The 20,275-nt window shown below is 39.5% G+C and overlaps 1 protein-coding gene across 1 annotated transcript in view; it reads right to left on the reverse strand.

The window, feature by feature from the left end:
• Positions 1 to 2,628: 2,628 nt before the first annotated feature.
• Positions 2,629 to 20,275, reverse strand: part of LOC134615356 (uncharacterized) — a 59,203-nt gene continuing 41,556 nt past the window's right edge. The window contains exons 9-10 of the mRNA XM_063459860.1: positions 17,250 to 17,360; positions 2,629 to 2,953 (exon numbers count right to left, since the gene is read on the reverse strand). Coding sequence (XP_063315930.1) covers positions 2,766 to 2,953; positions 17,250 to 17,360 — 299 coding nt within the window. The 3' untranslated portion in view covers positions 2,629 to 2,765. The remainder of the gene's footprint in view (positions 2,954 to 17,249; positions 17,361 to 20,275) is intronic.

The raw sequence follows: 20,275 nt of genomic DNA on the forward strand, positions 1-20,275 counted from the left end.
ATATTCATATTTTTTTAAAATATTTGTCAAAATATATATTAGATACCTCTGTTCTTAAATAATGTGACTTTTATTGTTTTTGTATTTTATATTGGGTTTTTATGTGTAAAAACTTCAGTACTGGGTGTAACAAATGCCCTGTTCGTTTGGATTACAATGTTGTTAATGTTTGAACTCTTTGTTGCAATACCCTGCACCTATACCACATACGAATTTAAAAACGAACAAACTATACCCAATTTGTTTGTTTACTGAATGTTAGACCACCCAAGCCAGTCGTGTGCCGCCAATTGACTAATTTGACTCTATGCCAAACCGCAACCCCAACGTTTTAAGTGGTTCACTGGGTGGCTGTCGATTCGTTTGCATGAACACGTGGCTGCGGCCATCTTGTTTTGTCGAACGCGTCCAGCGGAATTTGGTCGTCGAGTGTCTGGAACTATTTCCGGACACTCGATCTCCCGAACACCGCTGAGACTTCCAGGATCACTTAGATTTGTGATAATTCATTCGAAGAAGGTGGCATTCGGTAGAAACATCATACGAATGAAGAGGCACACGACCATCACATGCACAAACGTTTATGGGAACTATTGTTCGACATTTTTCAAGGCATGAAAGAGACCGGCCGCACCAGCTGAATGCATGGAACTATTTTGGGCAGTAGCCTCGTGTGTGGCCGGGCATAAACTGGACTTCCATATAACTCCGGAAGCCCTGAACCGATTTGCATGATTTTTTAACATGTTGTTCCCCTAACTATGGACTATCAGAAAATATATGATTTATGGGGTTTGGATATGGTTTTATGGTATTTCTGAAAATGGTTACAAATTGCCATTTTTTCGTTTGGAGATAATTGAGTTGATACAGTAATTAACTCGATTATCTCCCAAGCAGAGGGGAGGAATTTTGTGTAATGAATGAGTGTTTCATTATGTGACTTTATGTTTATTGGCTGTTCTCTGTGCCCAACAAGGTCCACCTGGGTGGCAACCTTTTTGGAAAAGTTGCATAAAATGCCAGCATGGCCCAAAGATTCAGTTCGGCTTAACCCTCAACACATAGCCTTGTCTCGTGCTTGTAGGGAACCTGCTTCACAGCTAAATACGAGCTCTTGTAAGAACTCTACTACACCTTCTACTGCTGGCTCGGCTGAGATGACATCTGGAGAATATTGCAGCACAGCTCCTCTCAAGGGAAAAGGACGTCTCTAATGGCATACACCCCTCTGATACCCAGGGTGGCCGTTACACTGAGTGTTTAATATTTTTATAAGTAGTGCTTGTAATGTCCCTATTTTATGTTTGACTCGCAATGAGTTTTATTTGCAGTTATAATAATAATATCCACAATGAATGTGTTTAATAGCTGATTACATAACAAACTTTAATGAACTTTAAATGAAATATAGTAACAAAGTATGTCAATTATAGACTTGAAAATCTATCCAATTGGAATTTATTATGGAGGAGTACGAAATGCCCTTCAGCATCCTTCATAAAGATGGGAGATCCATTTCAGATGAAGCCGGAATGTGAAACACGTTGATGTAAATGTACTGACATCATAAGGTGGGCTGAGGGAGTACCAAACGGAGGTCCCCGCGGAATTGAGAGAATACTCTGCAATAACTTTTTAGTTAACAAAATGCTTATGCCCGCATATTTTCACCACCAAAATCTTGTAAGCAGTTCTAATTTCGCTGATTGGTTTTAATCATAAGTATATAAATAAAGTTTGACCATTCTAAGAGGCTTTATCCATCGCATGCAATCTAGTGAGCTGTGTGGTCAGCTCTTTAGGATGTGAGTGGTAGCTTTTCAAATATATTTTATACTATTATTATAAATAGGGATGCACTATTATTTGTTATGATTTTTTCTTTCAATATGTACTGGTACATTATTTGGAGTCACTTGGAAATATGTTTTTGATACCATTTATTTACATAAGTATATCCCACTATATTGGTGTTTGGAGCACGGCTGTATAGAGTTATATTATATGGTTGTATCCATACCAATACCTTCTTTAAGTAGGTAAATGTTAATTATTTTATTCTATTTGGTCTCTGGTTGAGCAATATCCCCAACCTGTGATCACAGCGATACCCATATTACATCTATATTGTCTTATTTACTTAGAACTTATCAGGGCTAACTGTACAACTAATTTAGCACAAATGTTATACAGATGGATACGTTTCTCTCTTTATATTATATAAATAATTAAGAATACAATAAAAATAGGGATTTGGAAGCAATATCTTTTGTATTTAAAATATTTTATTGTATATAAATGAATACAGACAATATAATTTTTTTACAATCCATTATAATAATGAAAGCAGAGTGAATAAAGTTAAATGCATATATTTGCATTATAAGTAAAATAGAATAACATACCCTCCTGATTGTACAAGAGAATCTCTCAGTCTTGTATTAATGCAGTTGCAAAAACATATTCTCCATCAGCCTTTTTCTAATATTGATCAAAACATATATATATATATTGATTTTAATCCTAGACCTAGGTTTAAAATCAGTTCATGTTAAGAAAAAAAACAGAAAAACAAACGTGACCTTGACAAACCATCAAGGCAATGACCAAAAGATAATGTGACATACCCTGATTTGTTATCACTAGACTAAAACAATTGGCGTTTTTGTCTTTGATCATGGTCATTATCTGAAAAAAACATATTTTGTTTGATCTTTGCATTGAAAAGGAGGTTGGTTAAAAGTTTTGAGCAAGGATGTTGTTTAAGATTCAAGAAGGTCCTCAAACTCTGGGGCATAACTTGCTTGTACGGATCCTGGAAAGAGGGATAGGTTAAATTTTTCAATGAACTGTTGTATATCAGATTCCTCAGATAAATTGTTGGAGGTGGAGTTTTGAGGACATCTGGGTATTTGGCTAGAATTGGTTGCAGATTTTCTTTCAGCATCACCTATAATGAATATAGATTGAATAGAAATAATGACAATCTCTCTGATATTGGCCTAAATATATAGGGATTATTTGAATTAGCAAAGTACCTGTGGTATTTTTACATTGATATGTAAAATGGTAGTTTCCTTGCACAATCTCATTAAATGTAAAAAATTATCTTTTTTGTATTATCTCTCAAGATCTCTCTGGAATAGTTGATAATTGGAAACAGATAGATATGAAAATGATTTATTCTTCTTTGTTCTCTTAGGGATTTGAGAAACTGTCCTCCAAGTTACGATCAGTAAAAATATAACTATCGTTATCATTAATAGTTTAAAATACCAAAACCTGTTCCAAAACCAGTTTTACCGATATTTGCTAAAGTTTTGGCTACTCTTTGGGGGAAAAAAAAAATCTACTGTAGATAAAATTGGGGCAAGTGACTTACCAAGTTTTTTGGACCCCCCTCTAGTGCAGGAGTGGCCAAAAGGTAGATCCCTATCTGTCATACAACTCCAATGATGCTATGCCAGCTGGGGATCTACAATTTGCCCATCCTTGCAGGGTTGCATTTGTGAGCAGGGCTGGTGTGTTAGAATGTAAGCATGTTTTGTATAGAGCATATATGTGCATGTTGGGGTGTACTTGTGTGTAGTGTTTGTGTTTGATTGATGGGTGCTTGTCTGTATTTTAATACATCGGTGTGTTTGTAATGTTTGTGTTTACAGGTGTGTGGTTATATGTAATGCTGGCTTTTAAATGTGGATGTACAATTGTGTATAGTATTGTTGTTTGAGTGAAGGGGTGTGTTTGTATATAATTTTGGAGTTTGAATGCAGTGGTGTGTTTGTATGTAATATTTGTGTTAAATTGCAGGAGTGTGTTTGCATGTTGTGTTGGTGTTTGATTGCTTGGATATTTGCACATACACACATATATACTTACACAGATATACAAACACATTAACACACAGATACACACATATAAACACATTGACACATACACACAAATTCATATACACACTGACACACACACAGATATACACACACTGACAGAGATACACGCCTTGACATATGCACACTGACAAATGCACACACCCTGACACACAGATGCACAGACTGACACACACAGACTGACACATGCACACACGCTGACACAGATTAACACACTGACACAGACATGAACTGCCTAACTCACAGATGCTCATACACATAGACAGATGCACACCCTGAAACACAGATGCACACACTGACACATGCAAACACCCGGCACACAGATACACACACTGACATATAAACCCACACACAGATGCACACTCTGATACACAGATGCACACACTGACACACACATACACAGATATTCAGACTGCCACATTCACACACTCTGACCCAGATACACACACTGACATATAGACACACACATGCCCTCCCTTACTCACAGATGCACATACAAATAGACAGATGCACATCCTGACACACAAATGCACACACACATATACAGATGCACACCCGGACACATATATACACACACTGACATATACTCACCTTGACATACAGATGCATGCACACACATACACACACACACACACACACACACTGACGCACACACACTCAGATGCACACACTGAAACATACACACAACTTGACATAGATACATACACGTACAATCTGATATACATAAACACATACATTTCATAATTTTAAAATTTCCAGCCACCCTTCTGCCTCCTGCGTGGCGCTATGTTTGAAACTGGGACGAAGTGACTGGCTGTCACTTCCTCCCAGGCACAGATATTACAATTTATAACCATTGAGCGGCCCTAAGTGTATGGGCCACCTGATGGGCCACCAAAGCATATAGGCCCCAGAGCAGCCACACCGGTTGCATGGGTGGTAGCTCCACCACTAGAAGTCACGTTCAAGAAACTGGATGCTTAACAATGTTAATCTCACTTTTTTAAATGGAAACTATAGTCACCCAGATGCGAGGCGCGAGGGAGACAGAGGGAGCTTTAGTTCCAGGAATACAGGTTTGTATTCCTGGCACTATAGAATGCCTTTGAGTATGTTTTCAACTTGTTTGTGGGTGGAGTGTAAGGTGATTTAGAATTTTTGTAAATGAGCCCAAAAAGCATTCATAAATGGTAGCTTTACAGATATTGGAGGTATATGTATTTTAATTGTATAGGGAGTTTTAACATGTTCCTGTAACAACAGATATCATAATCTGTTGTAGCTATGTCTTGTTGAAATGGGGGTATGTTACAACCAGAATATGAACTCATAATTATATATGATCCATTTCCTAGAGGTTCAAAGTACAAATAACCACTTTCTACTTGTTCAATATCGATTAAACAATCAGTAGATGTTGCAGGGTCATTACCACAAGGAATTTGTGCTTTTATTATTAATTTTTTGGGTGGCTGTTAGGATTTGATATCTCTATCAATTACTTATTACATTAATATTTAGGTATTTGCTTACTACTTAGTACCTCTGATAACTTTTTGTACATTACCAGCATGTTTTGATCCTTTTTGATATGCATTGTGAGATATCTATTTTCCTTGTACCTATCTTATAATATTTTTTTTTCACATTAATAGTTATGCTCCTTGATTGGATATTATCTTCCACTTATGTTAATCAGATTTGTGTCAATCATATCACTGCAAACGTAAATGAATACCGGGTAGTTTCGGATTTGATAGTAATCGTAGTGGATTCTTTCTTTTAAAGATGGTACTTCATTCATTATTGCTATTGTTAGTGTAATCATATGTTCTTTAAGTACTATAATGCCATTGCGTAATGTTTCACTAGTAAGACCAAAAATTCTGGCCACTACTTGGATTGCATCTACAAGTACTTGTCCAGTATATATGAAGGAATATGATTTATTGAGCAATTTCCGTCTACTGCGAGACAGAGGCCTTAATGTACATTAATCTGGAAAAATAGTTGGCATGCCAATATACATTTTGTCTAAAAAAGTATTATTTGTAGGCCAGGATGCAGCTGCATATGGCATTCCAGCAATATTTTTCGGATTCCACTTCAGATAGTCACAAGGTCTATCTTTTTTTGAATTTAAATATTATTAATTTTTTTATACTATTAATTACAGTATCTATTGTATATTTTATACCATCACTAAAACATTTCCGATACAGGGAATAAACAGCATAATTTACCTTAGTAATTATAATTTTTTATTATGCACCACATTCCTGGAAGTCTGGAATGAAGCAAGAACCCTTGATCAACAACTTTAGGTTGCCAGTTGAAGTCTTGATTGGTATTGTCATACCAAAGAGAGCAAGGAGTGTAATGGTAGACTACAGTTGGAATAGAACCAAATAAAGATTCATTTTGTTACCAATGTCTCTGTAGTTATATTACAGGGGTTTCTTGCTTTGCCAGTATGCACATAATATGTAGAGTTAAAAGGACACTCCGGTTAAAATAACAATTTCAACTAAATTAAGCTGTTATGCTGCCAGTAGGCCCCCTGGGTGCACTCTTACATTTCAGGGATAAACCATACTTCAGTGGTTGCCTTCAGTGCCGATCAGCAGCTCCCCAGGCAGTATCTGGCTTCTGATCTCAGTTTCAGAAAGCGTGGAGTGCCGCCGGGCATCAGCTGACCACTCTAAGCCAATCAGCAGCAACCATTACCTATGCGCTTCCTGAAACAGAGATTCAGAAGACGGATGTCGCCTGGTGGACCTGCTGATTGGTGCTGGAGGCAACGTTGTGGAATGGTTTTACCCTTTCAGGTAAGAGTGCACCCAGGGGTTTCCTGGCACCATAGCAACTTTTAGATTTGGATGGTGACCAGAGTGTCCCTATTATTAAAGCTATACATTTTGGTTTAGTGCAAGTGTCCCATGGTGTCAAGTCTCTGAGCAATTTTGTTTTCCTCCTGTGTTCCATTCACTTAGCAGGGCATCTGCTCTCAGTTGGCCTATAGTGATATTAGCCATTAGTTTTTGTTTAAGTTATTTTTCATTAGTTGATGTACTTCTTCTGATTTCAAATTCTCTTTCCACCAAGAGTCATGATAGAGTTTGTTACTACAGAATATAGTTTGGTGCTGTTTCTAACTCCAGCAGGATATCTATGTTCCTCTACTTCTGCTCCTTCCCAGCATGTAATGTTTATGGAATTATAGGTAAAAATGTGTGTGTTGTACTGAGAGGTGCTCAGATCAATTAGGTTATCTCTGTATAGTGTTCCATCTTGAGAAATACCTGGGCATGGACACTGATCAGCCTTTATTTCATTTTTATAGTAAAGACAAAAGGGAATTGGGGGCACATCCAGAACATGCATCTTGCAGGAATGGTGCTGCCGTAGTGACGAAAATGTATACATAATACAGATTAAGAAACAGCACACATATAAAAATAAATTTCTAAATTCTATAAGGCTTCTTAAAATCACCTAGCTCAGCAAACAAATATTGGGATTCACTTACACCATATGGCTATATTGTGTTAAGTCCAACACTACTTCACAGTACTTAATATTGGTGTGTCCTACACAAATTCAAACCTGGGAGACGAATCATATGGTGCTAGGATAGTGTTCATTTAGGGCTTAGTATTTTGTTTTGATGACAGTTGCTGGAGCAGAATCAGGGAGCAGGGAGGGAAAGCTGTTTAATTGATATGCTTTCCTAAAGAAGTAAGGTTTCAAAGATTTTTTGAAGGAGTGGAGATTGGGCGAAAGTCTAACAGAGAGGGGAATGGCATTCCATAGGAATGGTGCAGCCCTAGAGAAGTCTTTAAGGTGAGCATCAGAGGTAGGAGTACAAACAGGGGATTGACGTAGGTCTCCGGCAGAGCGTAGGTGCCTAGACAGGACACATTTGTGTATTAGTGAGGATAAGTAGGTCAGAGCAGCATTGTGTAGAGATTTGTAATCAAGTATCAGATTCTTAAATTGAGTCCTATATCTTATGGTATCCAATGTAAGGACTGACAAAGGGGAGGCGTGGGAGCTGCGGACAAGATGAGCCTCGCCGCCGCATTCATTATAGACTGTAAAGGGGCAAGTTGGGAACATGTAAGACCAGTGAGATAGAGTGGTATCCATCCATTAATAGAGTGGTATTTATCCATCGAACAAATTAGGAAATACGAGGAACTGGGGGCGTGGCTTGATACTCGATGTGAGCGGTCGCACTTGCTCGGAGCTCCCGACCGGCGAAATAAAAGAACTGGCTAATAAACACATCTTTAGGCACTAAATGGGCAACAAAAGGAAAACCGACCCGGCCACGAACACCCTCAACCCCGAGAACCCGAAAAATTCTACCGGCCTCGATAAATACTTCCGAGACACGGTAAAAATCCTCGGAGAAGGCCTAGCAGACAAGATGGCGGCACCCGTTTCCACACACGAGGCCGCTCGACAATGCACAGCCCCGGAGGCCCCCACTCCATCCAACGAAATATCAGATGGCCTAGCTAGCATCAGAGAAACACTCAAGCACTTACCATCAAGAGAAGAGCTGGCTGGAATGATATCTAAGCTGGAATCAGCCGTTCAAGACCAAGTTTCCACGCTGTCGGCAGATATCAGGCAAGTGAACACTAGGGTGGGGGACCTAGAGGAAGACAGAGACCAGATGCTAGTCAGAATCCTTCAACTAGAACAAAGCCAAATGAAAACTGATTCTAAAATTATGTTTACCATGAAAAATACAGAAGATTTAGACAACAGGGGGAGGAGGAATAACGTCAGAATCAGAGGGCTTCCAGAATCACAGGGAAACTCTGAAAACCTGTCACAAATACTCCAATCCCTGTTTAACAAAATTTTACAGAGACCTGAAGACACCCCAATTATACTGGACAGAGCCCATAGGGCGCTAAGGCCAAAAGGCCTACCACAGGACTCCCCCAGAGACATAATCTGCAGAGTACATTACTACACAGAAAAGGAGGCTATAATGAGAAACGCCAGAGACACTACAGACATAACCTTCAATAATTCGAAAATATTGATTTTACCAGATCTGGCATGGATGACTTTAAGGGGTAGGAGAACCCTAAGGCCCCTCACCATGGCCATGCAACAAGCAAATATCAAATACCGCTGGGGTTTCCCCTTCTCCCTCACAGCCTCTCACCAGGGCATCCAAGCAACTTTAACGTCGGCTGCAGATGTGGACACCTTTACACACAGACTAGGACTGCCTAATATAGATATACCAGATTGGTATGATGTGTCCGAACCAGAAAAACTGAGGCCACAAAACCCAAGACAAACCATCCCAGCAGCGGACACACGGAAAAGAGCCTCATGGAAGTCACCACCAGACTCGCCCTTTCTGCGATCAAGAAAACACCAGATGACCCCGAGGAAGATAAACTGATAATATTGCACAACAATAGGGACAAAAGACTCAACACTATAACCGAGAGACACGGTAGAACTTTATTACCACACAAGCTTAACCCTCAGTCTGGGAAAGGGTAACTATGAAAAACGACTACCACATGTTTGAATTGATCTACAAATATATGAATAATGTGATAGTAACTATTATATTAGCCTTCTAAACTGTACTGTTGTATCAAATGCATGCATGCTGTATATTCACTCAATGTATTTGAAAACACCCGATATCCTAACAGGCGGCATATCCTATAATGCTACAGACAACACACGCTGCCCCTCCATCCTAAAACTAACCATTTGAACAGTAAATAAGCCCTAAATTAGAATTAGACCAGTTGTGAACGTAATGCGTCTTTAATTCGCCACTAGGGATGCTACTTAGCAGCTAAGGCGTCATTAGACACGCAATCCCACTAGATAACGAACCAACAACAACTAGACAGTGCCAGTGTCCCCTCAGGACACAGCTAACAGCCCAATAGGGCACTGAGCGGTACCCACTAAATTAAAGAAATTCACATCATAAAATTAATCACTTCCTGTACCAGTTATATTTGCTGGTAACTCCCAGGCCTGGTACCGTCTCCTTGATAGAGGTCTAACACAAGACAGACCCCCCGGCTGCTTTAGTAGCGCGTAGAAAGTAAACCTCTATAATCACACGAGAAGGTTCACACCTTTTGCTGAACATCTTCTCGTAGTACGTCAAACTCGACACACTTAAGAAATCGATTTGTATATAGTTATTGATATTTGTTTATCTTGTTTATAATACTCTGTTCTGTTCGGCCAAATATTGGCCTCTCTTTGCTTACATACACACACGTACGAAATCCTCCCAGTTCCGTGGGTTTAATACACGCAGCACAAACTCACCTGGCCACCCAGCTCCAACATATACACCGTTTAAATACAGAAATTGTGTAAAGGAATTTACCCAACCATGGGCTCCCTCCGTATATGCTCTATGAATGTCAGAGGGCTGAATACCCCCGAGAAAAGAAAAATGGTACTAACCGAGTTAACGAAGAATAAAACAGACATAGCGTTTCTTGAAGAAACACATCTCAAGGGCCCTGACGCTCCTAAACTTAAACACCCAAACTTCCCCAACATATACTATAATAACTATAATCTCAGCAAATCAAGAGGGGTGGCTATACTAATAGGCAAGCACATCCCCTTCACCTATTCCTCCCACATAACAGATGACACAGGGAGATACATTATATTACAAGGAACCATAGGGGCAGAATTTGTCACACTAGTAGCCATTTACCTCCCAAATAAACACCAGTGCGGGACGCTTAGAAAAATCATGGCAAAAATCAAACAACCTGCAAACGGTATACTAATTATAGGGGGAGACTTTAATGTCTCCCTAGACGCCAAAAAGGACAGTACCTCCACCCAGAGCACACATCTCAATGCATCTAGGATCCAAATGCAGCATATTATCAAGACTCACCAACTATCCGACTGTTGGAGGGTCTTCCACCCAACAACTAAGGATTATACTTACTATTCCATTCCCAACAAAGCTTATTCCAGAATCGATTATTTTCTAGTAGGACACAGAGATCTGAGCCTAGTTTCTGACACATCCATTGGACCGATAACGTGGTCTGATCACTCACCAATACACCTCACATTGACCATACCATCTCTCCCCCGCCCCAAAGGGACCTGGAAACTCAACCCCAATTTACTGCAAACAAAAAAGGTTAAAGATTCAATCAACAAAGTGCTAAAGTTTTATTTCAAAGAAAACAAAACCTCAGACACTACCGCATATACACAATGGGAAGCACATAAAGCAGTAGTCAGGGGGGAACTGATCAAATGGGGTGCCCAAATCAAACGGGAAAAACACAAACAAATTGATGACCTACAAGACCAAATTTCACAAATAGAAAGCTCACATAAAACAGATATGACAGAAGCAACCTACCGCACACTGTTGGCCCTGAGAACTGATCTTAAATCTCTTCTACAAGATAACGCGAAAAGATCAATCCTTTGGACTAAACAGCTACATTATGCCCAAGGGGATAGATGCGGTAAATTCCTGGCAAATGCCTTGAAACAAAAACAAACACTCACGTATATTCCTAAAATCAAGCGATCAGACGATTCGTACGCCCACACGACAGAAGATATAGCTGACACCTTCCATGAATATTACACCTCCCTATATAATTTAAAGGAACAAAAAAACAACTCCAACGATATTAAACACTATTTAGAAAACAAATTTGACAGAATCCTCCCTCTAGCAGCAACAAAATCTCTAGAAGAACCATTCACAACAGAAGAACTAAACATAGCAATCAAACAAACACCGCATAACAAAAGCCCAGGACCTGATGGTTTCTCGGCTTCCTACTACAAAATGTTCCGACAGGAACTCACCCCCCACCTACTTGAGGCATTAAATTCGATTCCTCACCATGAACATATTCCGAGCCAAGCTCTAGAGGCAACCATTACACTATTACCCAAGCCAGGAAAGGATATAGAAAAATGTGCAAGTTACAGACCAATATCCCTAATAAACGTGGATATAAAATTATTCACAAAAATGTTAGCGACCAGACTTAAGCCCTTTCTCCAGGATTTGATACACCCCGACCAAGCAGGCTTTGTCCCAGCCAGAGAGGCAAAGGACAATACTTCTAAAATCGTAAACTTAATCTACGCTACAAAACATAACCCACACCCAACACTACTCCTGTCAATAGACGCCGAAAAGGCATTTGACAGGGTAAACTGGACATTTATGTTCAACACACTTGAGACACTAGGTTTCGGCAAAAGATGGAATCAATGGATAAGAGCGATTTACTCAAAACCCACAGCCAGACTTAAAGTTAATGGACAACTTTCCAAACCCTTCACCATAAGCAATGGGACACGACAAGGGTGCCCCCTGTCCCCTCTGCTCTTTATATTAACACTAGAACCCCTACTTCAGGCAGTCAGACACCTCTCAGACATTAGAGGTATTAAAGTGCAACAACAAGAATACAAAGTCTCGGCATTCGCTGACGACTTACTTTTCACGATTGAGAATCCCTTACTTAGCCTACCTCACCTAACAAAAACAATGGAAGAATACAGCTCACTTTCCAACTTCAAAATTAACACTGACAAATGCGAGATTCTTAACATCAACACGCCTCTAAATCAAGTTGAGAAATTAAAACAAATCTATCCGTTTCAGTGGGCCCCCCATGCTATTAGATACCTAGGGATCAATATCACCAAAACACACAAAACACTTTACAAAGAAAACTTCCCCGACCTCATAACGACAATCCGAAAAGATCTAGATAGGTGGGACAGACCGCACTTCAGGTGGATGGGGAGAATAAACATTATCTCCATGAACATCCTACCACGAATTCTATATCTTCTGAACACAATTCCAATACATATCCCCAACATTTTCTTTAGAACCATCCAATCTATGCTCACCTCATTTATTTGGGCGCACAGGCGTCCGAGAATTGCATTTAGCCTATTGACCAAACCTAAGACGGGAGGTGGCCTGGGTTGCCCCAACATACAAAACTATCACAAGGCTGTACACCTAGGAAGGATCCTGGAATGGTCCAAAGAGGGCAATACAAAAGCATGGGTATACATAGAACAATCTCAAATACAAACTCCTCTGAAATCCCTCCCCTGGATTATATCGGGAAACAAGGGAGGGTTAGCTAGAGATTTACCCACAATATCGGCCACTCTACATACGTGGAAAAAGATATATACATATCCTGACTTTTCACCAACACCTTCCCCATTTTACCCAATATCACAAAATCCAAAATTCCCCCTGGGAAACGAGCTTCCATATCTGGCCAATATAATACCTAAATCCAGGGATAGAGGCCTAACGCTACAAGACCTGATGTCATCAAGTGGCGTTCTACCACTAAACACTTTCCAAGAATTAACACACCCCACGTTGACACAAACTTTCCAATACATCCAGATAAAACATTTTCTGTCTACTGAAGGGCTCCTTACATGGCAACCTAGAGAGCCCACTCGCTTTGAAAATATGTGTTCTTCTCCACCTAGAACGAAAACAATTTCCACATGTTATCACATGTTACAGAAAAACACTAATGGTAATCTCCCATGGTACACGATACGAAATAGCACATGGTTCCTCTCCCCAGTGGAAGAGTCTCAATGGACACTGATATTCAATAAAATGATGAAATCCCACTCTAGCATAGCACTACAAGAAATAAACTACAAATTCCTGGCCCAATGGTACACCACTCCTGTGGATATTAACAAATTCGACCCAAACGTGTCTTCTCATTGTTGGAGATGCACAACAGTAAAGGGCACCTACAAACACATCTGGTGGGAATGTAGTAAGGTGGAGGGATTTTGGAGAGAAGTGCAGAGAGTCACGGAACTGACAAGCGGTATCCGTTTACCTTTTAGTCCTGAGACACTCTTATTCTATCATACTCCCTTGTCGATACCTAAATTTAAAAACTCCTTAATCTTTTATTTGCTAACTGCAGCTAAACTAGTTGTTGCAGGACTCTGGAAAACCAACACGAGACCATCAAGGAGAGAATGGTTTCAGAAAATTGAAACAATCCGCAGAATGGAGGATTTGAGGATGTCTTCCTTAGGCAAATCTAATATAAATAAATCAATCTGGTACCCATGGAACTCCTTTATGTTGGGCTCAAACTAACCTAGAAATATAACGGGTTCAATCCTAGACCAGGTTATCCCACGGATATACCCACCATATAATGAAATAACAAATACATCGGTTTTGTACCACAAGCAACCACAATTGTATTACCAACGACGTGTATGTAAGCATTATGTAATATGTATTATGTATTATGTATTATGTATTAAGTATTATGTAAAATGTCTTATGTATTATGGATAATGTTATTTCTCCTTTTAAAGACTATTGTCTAACCACAGTTTATAATTCAATATGTTCAATGCGCAAAAACGAAATAAAAATAAAATAAATAAAAAAAAGGAAATACGAGGAACTGAAATAGTAATTGGAGAAAAGATATGGGAAATATCTACATACGTGGGAGCCTTGTACCAAACACGTATTTCTCTGCCAGCCTTCCCCACACTCTAAAGTACTCAACCCTTATAATGAACTACCCCTGAGGTTGTACGTGGTTGACTATTTACAATTAACTTACTTGAATGTCTAATCATTTGGCTACAAACACAAAGCAGTTTCTCCAAAAATGAGATGTTAAACTCAACAAGCCTACAAACCATTAGAATCACCTGGGTCTCCCTTTTTTTTGTGTTATTTTTATCTTATATATTTTTATGTTAAGTAACTTTTACTGAAACTTTATTATTATGCTTGTAACATTGCTAACTGTATTTAACTATGCATGTAACTAACTGTTGTAATTCTTAAATTTACAAAAGAAAACTCTAATAAAAACAATATATACAAAAAATATTTTTTTTTTTGTGGTGGATGTGCAGCATGTAAGATCTGTAAATGGAGTGCGAAGAAGATTTATTCACTTAAAGTCCAACAAACATGTTATTTTCACACTGGATTTTCCATGTTGACTCCATTATGTTGAAATGAGTGGGAGATGATTAAAAATCAGATTAAGAGAACACACTGGTGAAAGCAGGTTCACAACTCACCATTTAGTAGATTTACGGCAGAACTGGAATTTCTCTTTTTTCCCAAATAGGGAAGGAATAAAAACAAGAGACTGAATGATGGTTTGGTTGGCAATATTAGCAAATGAACTGAGCATATAAATTAAGTCTCCTCGATTTCATGCTTGCAAGGACCCTATTCGTGTCAATATCAGGGATTTAATAACATGTAAAAACAAGGACTACACTCAGGTCTTAGCCACAATCTTCTTGTTAAAGAAGGATTGCTAAAATTCCCCATTGCAATTTAAACAGTGTAAATAAGGTACTTTTAATAGGAAATGTCTGTGACGAACAGCCGGCTTCAGCCCCTAGTCGCCACAGCTTAGCTGGGGTCTCAACATCGCTTCCCACCCTGCAACAGGGTCATGGCTACAGCTTCAAGTGATTAAGCTCTCCTGCAGAGAGTATAGCTGATCTACCCAAACACTAGTCCAGACTGAGTGAAGGGTAAAAAGGAACTGCTTTATTATGGCCACGTTGCTTTCTTATATACACAACCCTCAACCGGGGGGTCTCCAAATAATACAATCCAAGACCCTTCCAGAGATCTCTGTGCCTGGGAGGTAATTGAGTTAAAGACCGGTAAGCTATTATCTCCCAGGAACAGAGAGCCAAACACAAAAACATGCAAGTACCCCAAAACATCTAAAAACATATAACAGCCCCACAGGTCCTACATACCCAAGCAGCCCTGATCTGAGGCCCACGTTGTCCAAATAGTGCTCAGATCCATGCAGCATAGGCGAAACACCATTGTGTCAAAGTTCTGACTGGCCGATTGCGTGGTCCTGGCTCAAAAGGCTCCAGAGCGTTTGGTGCTTTTGTCGGTCAACTTTCGGGAGCTCCTGCAACCGAAATATGGGGTGCTCTGTCTGGCTCTCAGATAGATATAGTTCCCCCTTGTCTCAGGCTCCTTGCCTCCAAAAACTGCTTTCCTGGCGGGTTGCAAAGTGGTTCAAAACTCCGGACCAAGTTGTCTGGAAATCGCAAGGTCGCCTCATGACGAAAACTGTTCCATAACATTCACGGTTAAGTAGAAGTGACTGGGGAACCACAAAGTCCTTATCATGAAATAAGTTTCATAACGGTCATGGCTAAGTACCGCTGAGGACCGTTTGTAGTTTTGTTCATGAGAACGGCTGCCAGAGAGCTAGCGCTCAGTTCTATTCAAATGAAGGGAACGTGCCGAACCAGGGTTACAGAGGGAAAGCTGCTAATGGTGGCTGTGCAGGGTAACTCCCGAATGGGGTCTCAGAACTGGACCATAGTCGCTTAGTCAAAAGGTTTCACAATAGCTCTCCTGGCAAGACTGACAGGAAACAGGTGTTCCATTAGGTGGTGGTGGTAATGTCAGGAAGCACTCTCCGACTGGCTCTAGTGGGATTTTAACCCATGCTTCCCACTTTCTACTCCTGTTTTCCTTTAGCCAACCCCAACAACAAGGTGGGAGAGTAATAGGCACATTTGAGTAAGCAACAGATGGTTAAGAAACCCAGAAAGGGTAAAAGACACAGGCGGTTTAGGGATACAAAGGGAGAGGAGTAAAAGACACAGGCGGTAAGATACACAAAAAGGGTTATGAAACAGATAAGGAGGTTTATAAGACAGGAGAGAGACAAAGGGGGATATGACACACTATAGATGGGAAAGACATGAATAAGGAGGATAAGAGACACAAGAGTCAGTAGAAGAACACAAAAAAGGCATTAAGATGCAAAAGTAGGAATAAAAATAACAAAGGGCAATACAATATGCAAAAGGGGATCTATTGAAAGATATAATGTTCTTAACATCCCCATATCTGATTTTATTTCATCTCCATGCTAAAACATTGAGAGTGAGTATAGAAAGTTAAAAGTTAGATTTTATTTTACATATTGCAAAAATAAAAAATCAACATTTCAGTTTATCAACTAAACTTTCATCAGGATTTATTTAATTGATAAACTAAAAAGTAGATTTTTTTTGCAAAATGTAAAATAAAAGCTAACTTTTAACTTTCTATACCATCTGCTGTTGTATACATAAAATACATAAATAATAATAATAAATAAAAATAATATATGTATATATATATATATATATATTTATATATATATATAGTTTTCCTGATCTCCTGGTTTTGACCTTGTCTAGTTTTTGACTCTGTATTGTTCTGAATTACCGATCTTAGATAGTTTGTTCAAATTTCCGTACCTCTGTAATCCTGACCTTGGTCTATTCCTGGTAGTACACCGTTTACTCCTGACTCATCGATATCTGGCTCCTTACTGATTCTATTTCCCAACCTCTGTTCAGTGGTATCATCTGTGGAATTACAAAACAGAAACATGGATTTACAAAAAAGAAAAAAAAAAGTGGAAATGGTGCGTGTGTGTTGGCACTTAATGAAAATGTGTCAGCTGTCAAAACATATGTAATAGTGTACAAATATTTGGTGTAACCCTTACTCCAAATAAATGTGTGAGTGAAGAGTTCAAAATGGCTCAATAAAGATACTCATGTTTCACCTGGGGGTCCTCATATAAAACTTGTAACACAACATACAAATGATAGTGAAATATTGAAATGATAAAACAAAATATACTATGAGTATTATACTGTGTATTGTGTGGCTCTAATCGCAAATGCTTCTGCGCCTTCAAGGCTGCACACCACCTAATTTCTTTAGCTTTTTCCTGCAAGAGTACACAAATAAAAAAACACACTTGTGTAGTAGATTTTAGAAATAAACAGCCTCTCAATTTTAAGCTTATTAGCTCACCTTGAATGAAGCCTGTGAACCTGGCTCCAGGTACAGCCAGCTTAAAGTCAATTAGGGTGGCGCCTTTCTTCTTTAATAAGTATCACTCTCCCAGGAATATGCAGATGAATTTCCATGGCCAGATCAAGTGCAAAATATATAGTCAAATAAAACGTGCATTGAGCAACAAAATGTATAAACGATTTGTCTGTGTCCTCCGTCCTGAAACGTGTTTCACCCTATGAGGTTCTTTCAGTCTGTGCTTTTCATTTTTAGGCCTCTCTTTTTAGTTTTACATGGTTCTGATTTTTGTTATTATATACTTTTTATATTATTTGTAAGCTTTCGTGTTTTTTAGGGATAATATGGACTTGTAATGAAGGGAAAATGTATAATATGATTGTAAAAAATAGTATATTGTATATCATAAATCGTATATCGTATTACTTATATTGTAATATTGAGAAGATCTATATATTATAGGACTCCTATAATTGATGATTTGGTTGGTAGTATTAGCAGATGAGCATTTAAATTAAGTCTCCTCATTTTTATACTAAAGAAACTAAACATAAAAGTGCTATATAAGCGTAGTTAATAAATAAGTGAATATTCTAAGTGATATGTTTCAAGATACAACTGTACAGCTGCTCCCCCTCAATATGTGTGAATTTCCCAATAACAATTTAAAACAAAATATGTGACAAACCAAGAAAAATCTAAATGGAGCACCATTATATGTGACAAAAACATCTAAAGATTATACAACTTAACTTGCTGTTACTTGTGATGTTCAAATTGCAATCTCTGCAATATAATAAAAAATACACAATAGTACAGAATCTTTAGTATTTTTAAGAAAATAAATATAAAGTGCTTGTGTAGACTCACTCACTTATCCAAGAGCTAATAGACCTAGCTCTGGTGATATTAGCCTTATGGCCTTCTTTTTAGATTCCAGAAGACTTGACCAATCTCTCAAACAAAAAAGAAAATATGCAATGGCGTAATATCGCTTTAAGATGTAAATTGGAAGTATGTGTACAAATCAATACTCACAAAAATGGAGCCTCCTAATTGGCTCTACATGTAATTTTCGTATAGTTAAGACTATGCCTCCTTATTTACCACTGGCGTATCTGGAGCACTTTATACACAAAAGACTGCTGGTGTATTTGAATTTTGTTGTTTTGTAATATTGTTACTATGTTTTTTTTGTTTTTTTTAAATTCTTTATTTTTGTTGTGCGTGATATAACAATAGGCTCGGTCAGCCACAATAGCAGTTCCAAGCAGTAATAAACAGTTATAACATAACGTGGCATAGGAGTATACAGCACATTTTTAGTTTTGGATGATAACATATTAGAGTCCAACGCTTCACCAGTATACATAGAGTAGTATAGGAAGGTTATCACAAGATGAGTAATTCAAAGATTACATTGCTATGCATGGTAGGGTATACTAGATTCTCCGCTAGATAGGTTACAGGTTTTTCTACTCTGTATAACACAAGTATGCTTGTGGTTAGTGCTAAGCTGGGCTGCGAAACAAACAAGCTTCTCTCGATTAAATAGTAAATGATAAGTAGTATAGGTAGGTGATCACAATAGGAGTAATTCAAAGAGTACAGTGCTATGTATATTACGGTATACTAGTTTCTCTGCTAGATAGGTTACAGGCTTTTCTACTCTATGTAATACAAGTATGCTTATGGTTAGTGCTAGAGGTTAGTGCTAAGCTGGGCTGCGAAACAAACAGGTTAGAAAACAAAAGCATGTCATCTTTGGCTGTGTCTCGGGCTAGACATGGTTAATATGTGCAGTCTGGCATGGTACTGCTGTCTCGGCGGGTTGCAGTGCCTCGTGTAGATGCTTCTTGAGGTATTAAGTCCCATCCCAGCCCGTGTCATATCTCTGGTTTGGGTGTGTGGGAAAATGCGAGTGTGCGGGGCAGGGTCTGTCCAAGTCCCCCCTATAGCCCCGGGCTTGTGTGAAGGCCTGCACCTCAAGTCCGCGAACCGGGTGACTCACGTGGGAGGCCGAGTTCTTCCCCTGTGGGGGGGCTGCTGTGTGTCTTAGTCAGCATAAGCGGTCAGTGCTCTGGGGTTCCATCCCCGACGGTCTTCAGCCCAGGTGGGCCCATTCTGTGTGCCAGCCTCGGGTCTGATAAGGAGTGCCCAGGGGGGTCCTGTCTTTCCTCTGCTCTCCCTCTATCCCCGCATTCCCTTCCGTTGTTGACGCAGGTGTCACCAGGTGGGCTTGGGAGCCGCGGCAGTTCTCCGCCACGAGGTTACAGCCAGGCTTGCTTGTGCGCTGCTCGCGGTTGTGCCGTTTAGTTGTTCGTCGGCCATCTTGGTACTCGCTGTCCGTTTCACAGCGCCCGGCCAGAGTGGAGATGTAGCCGTGTACACAGGTGGTCGCCCGTGGGGACCGGGATGACCCCCCCGGCCCAGAGGGGGGAGGGGGTGGCAGACCGCC

This window comes from Pelobates fuscus, chromosome 6 (genome assembly GCF_036172605.1).
Source record: "Pelobates fuscus isolate aPelFus1 chromosome 6, aPelFus1.pri, whole genome shotgun sequence".
NCBI classification, from domain to species: Eukaryota; Metazoa; Chordata; class Amphibia; order Anura; family Pelobatidae; genus Pelobates; species Pelobates fuscus.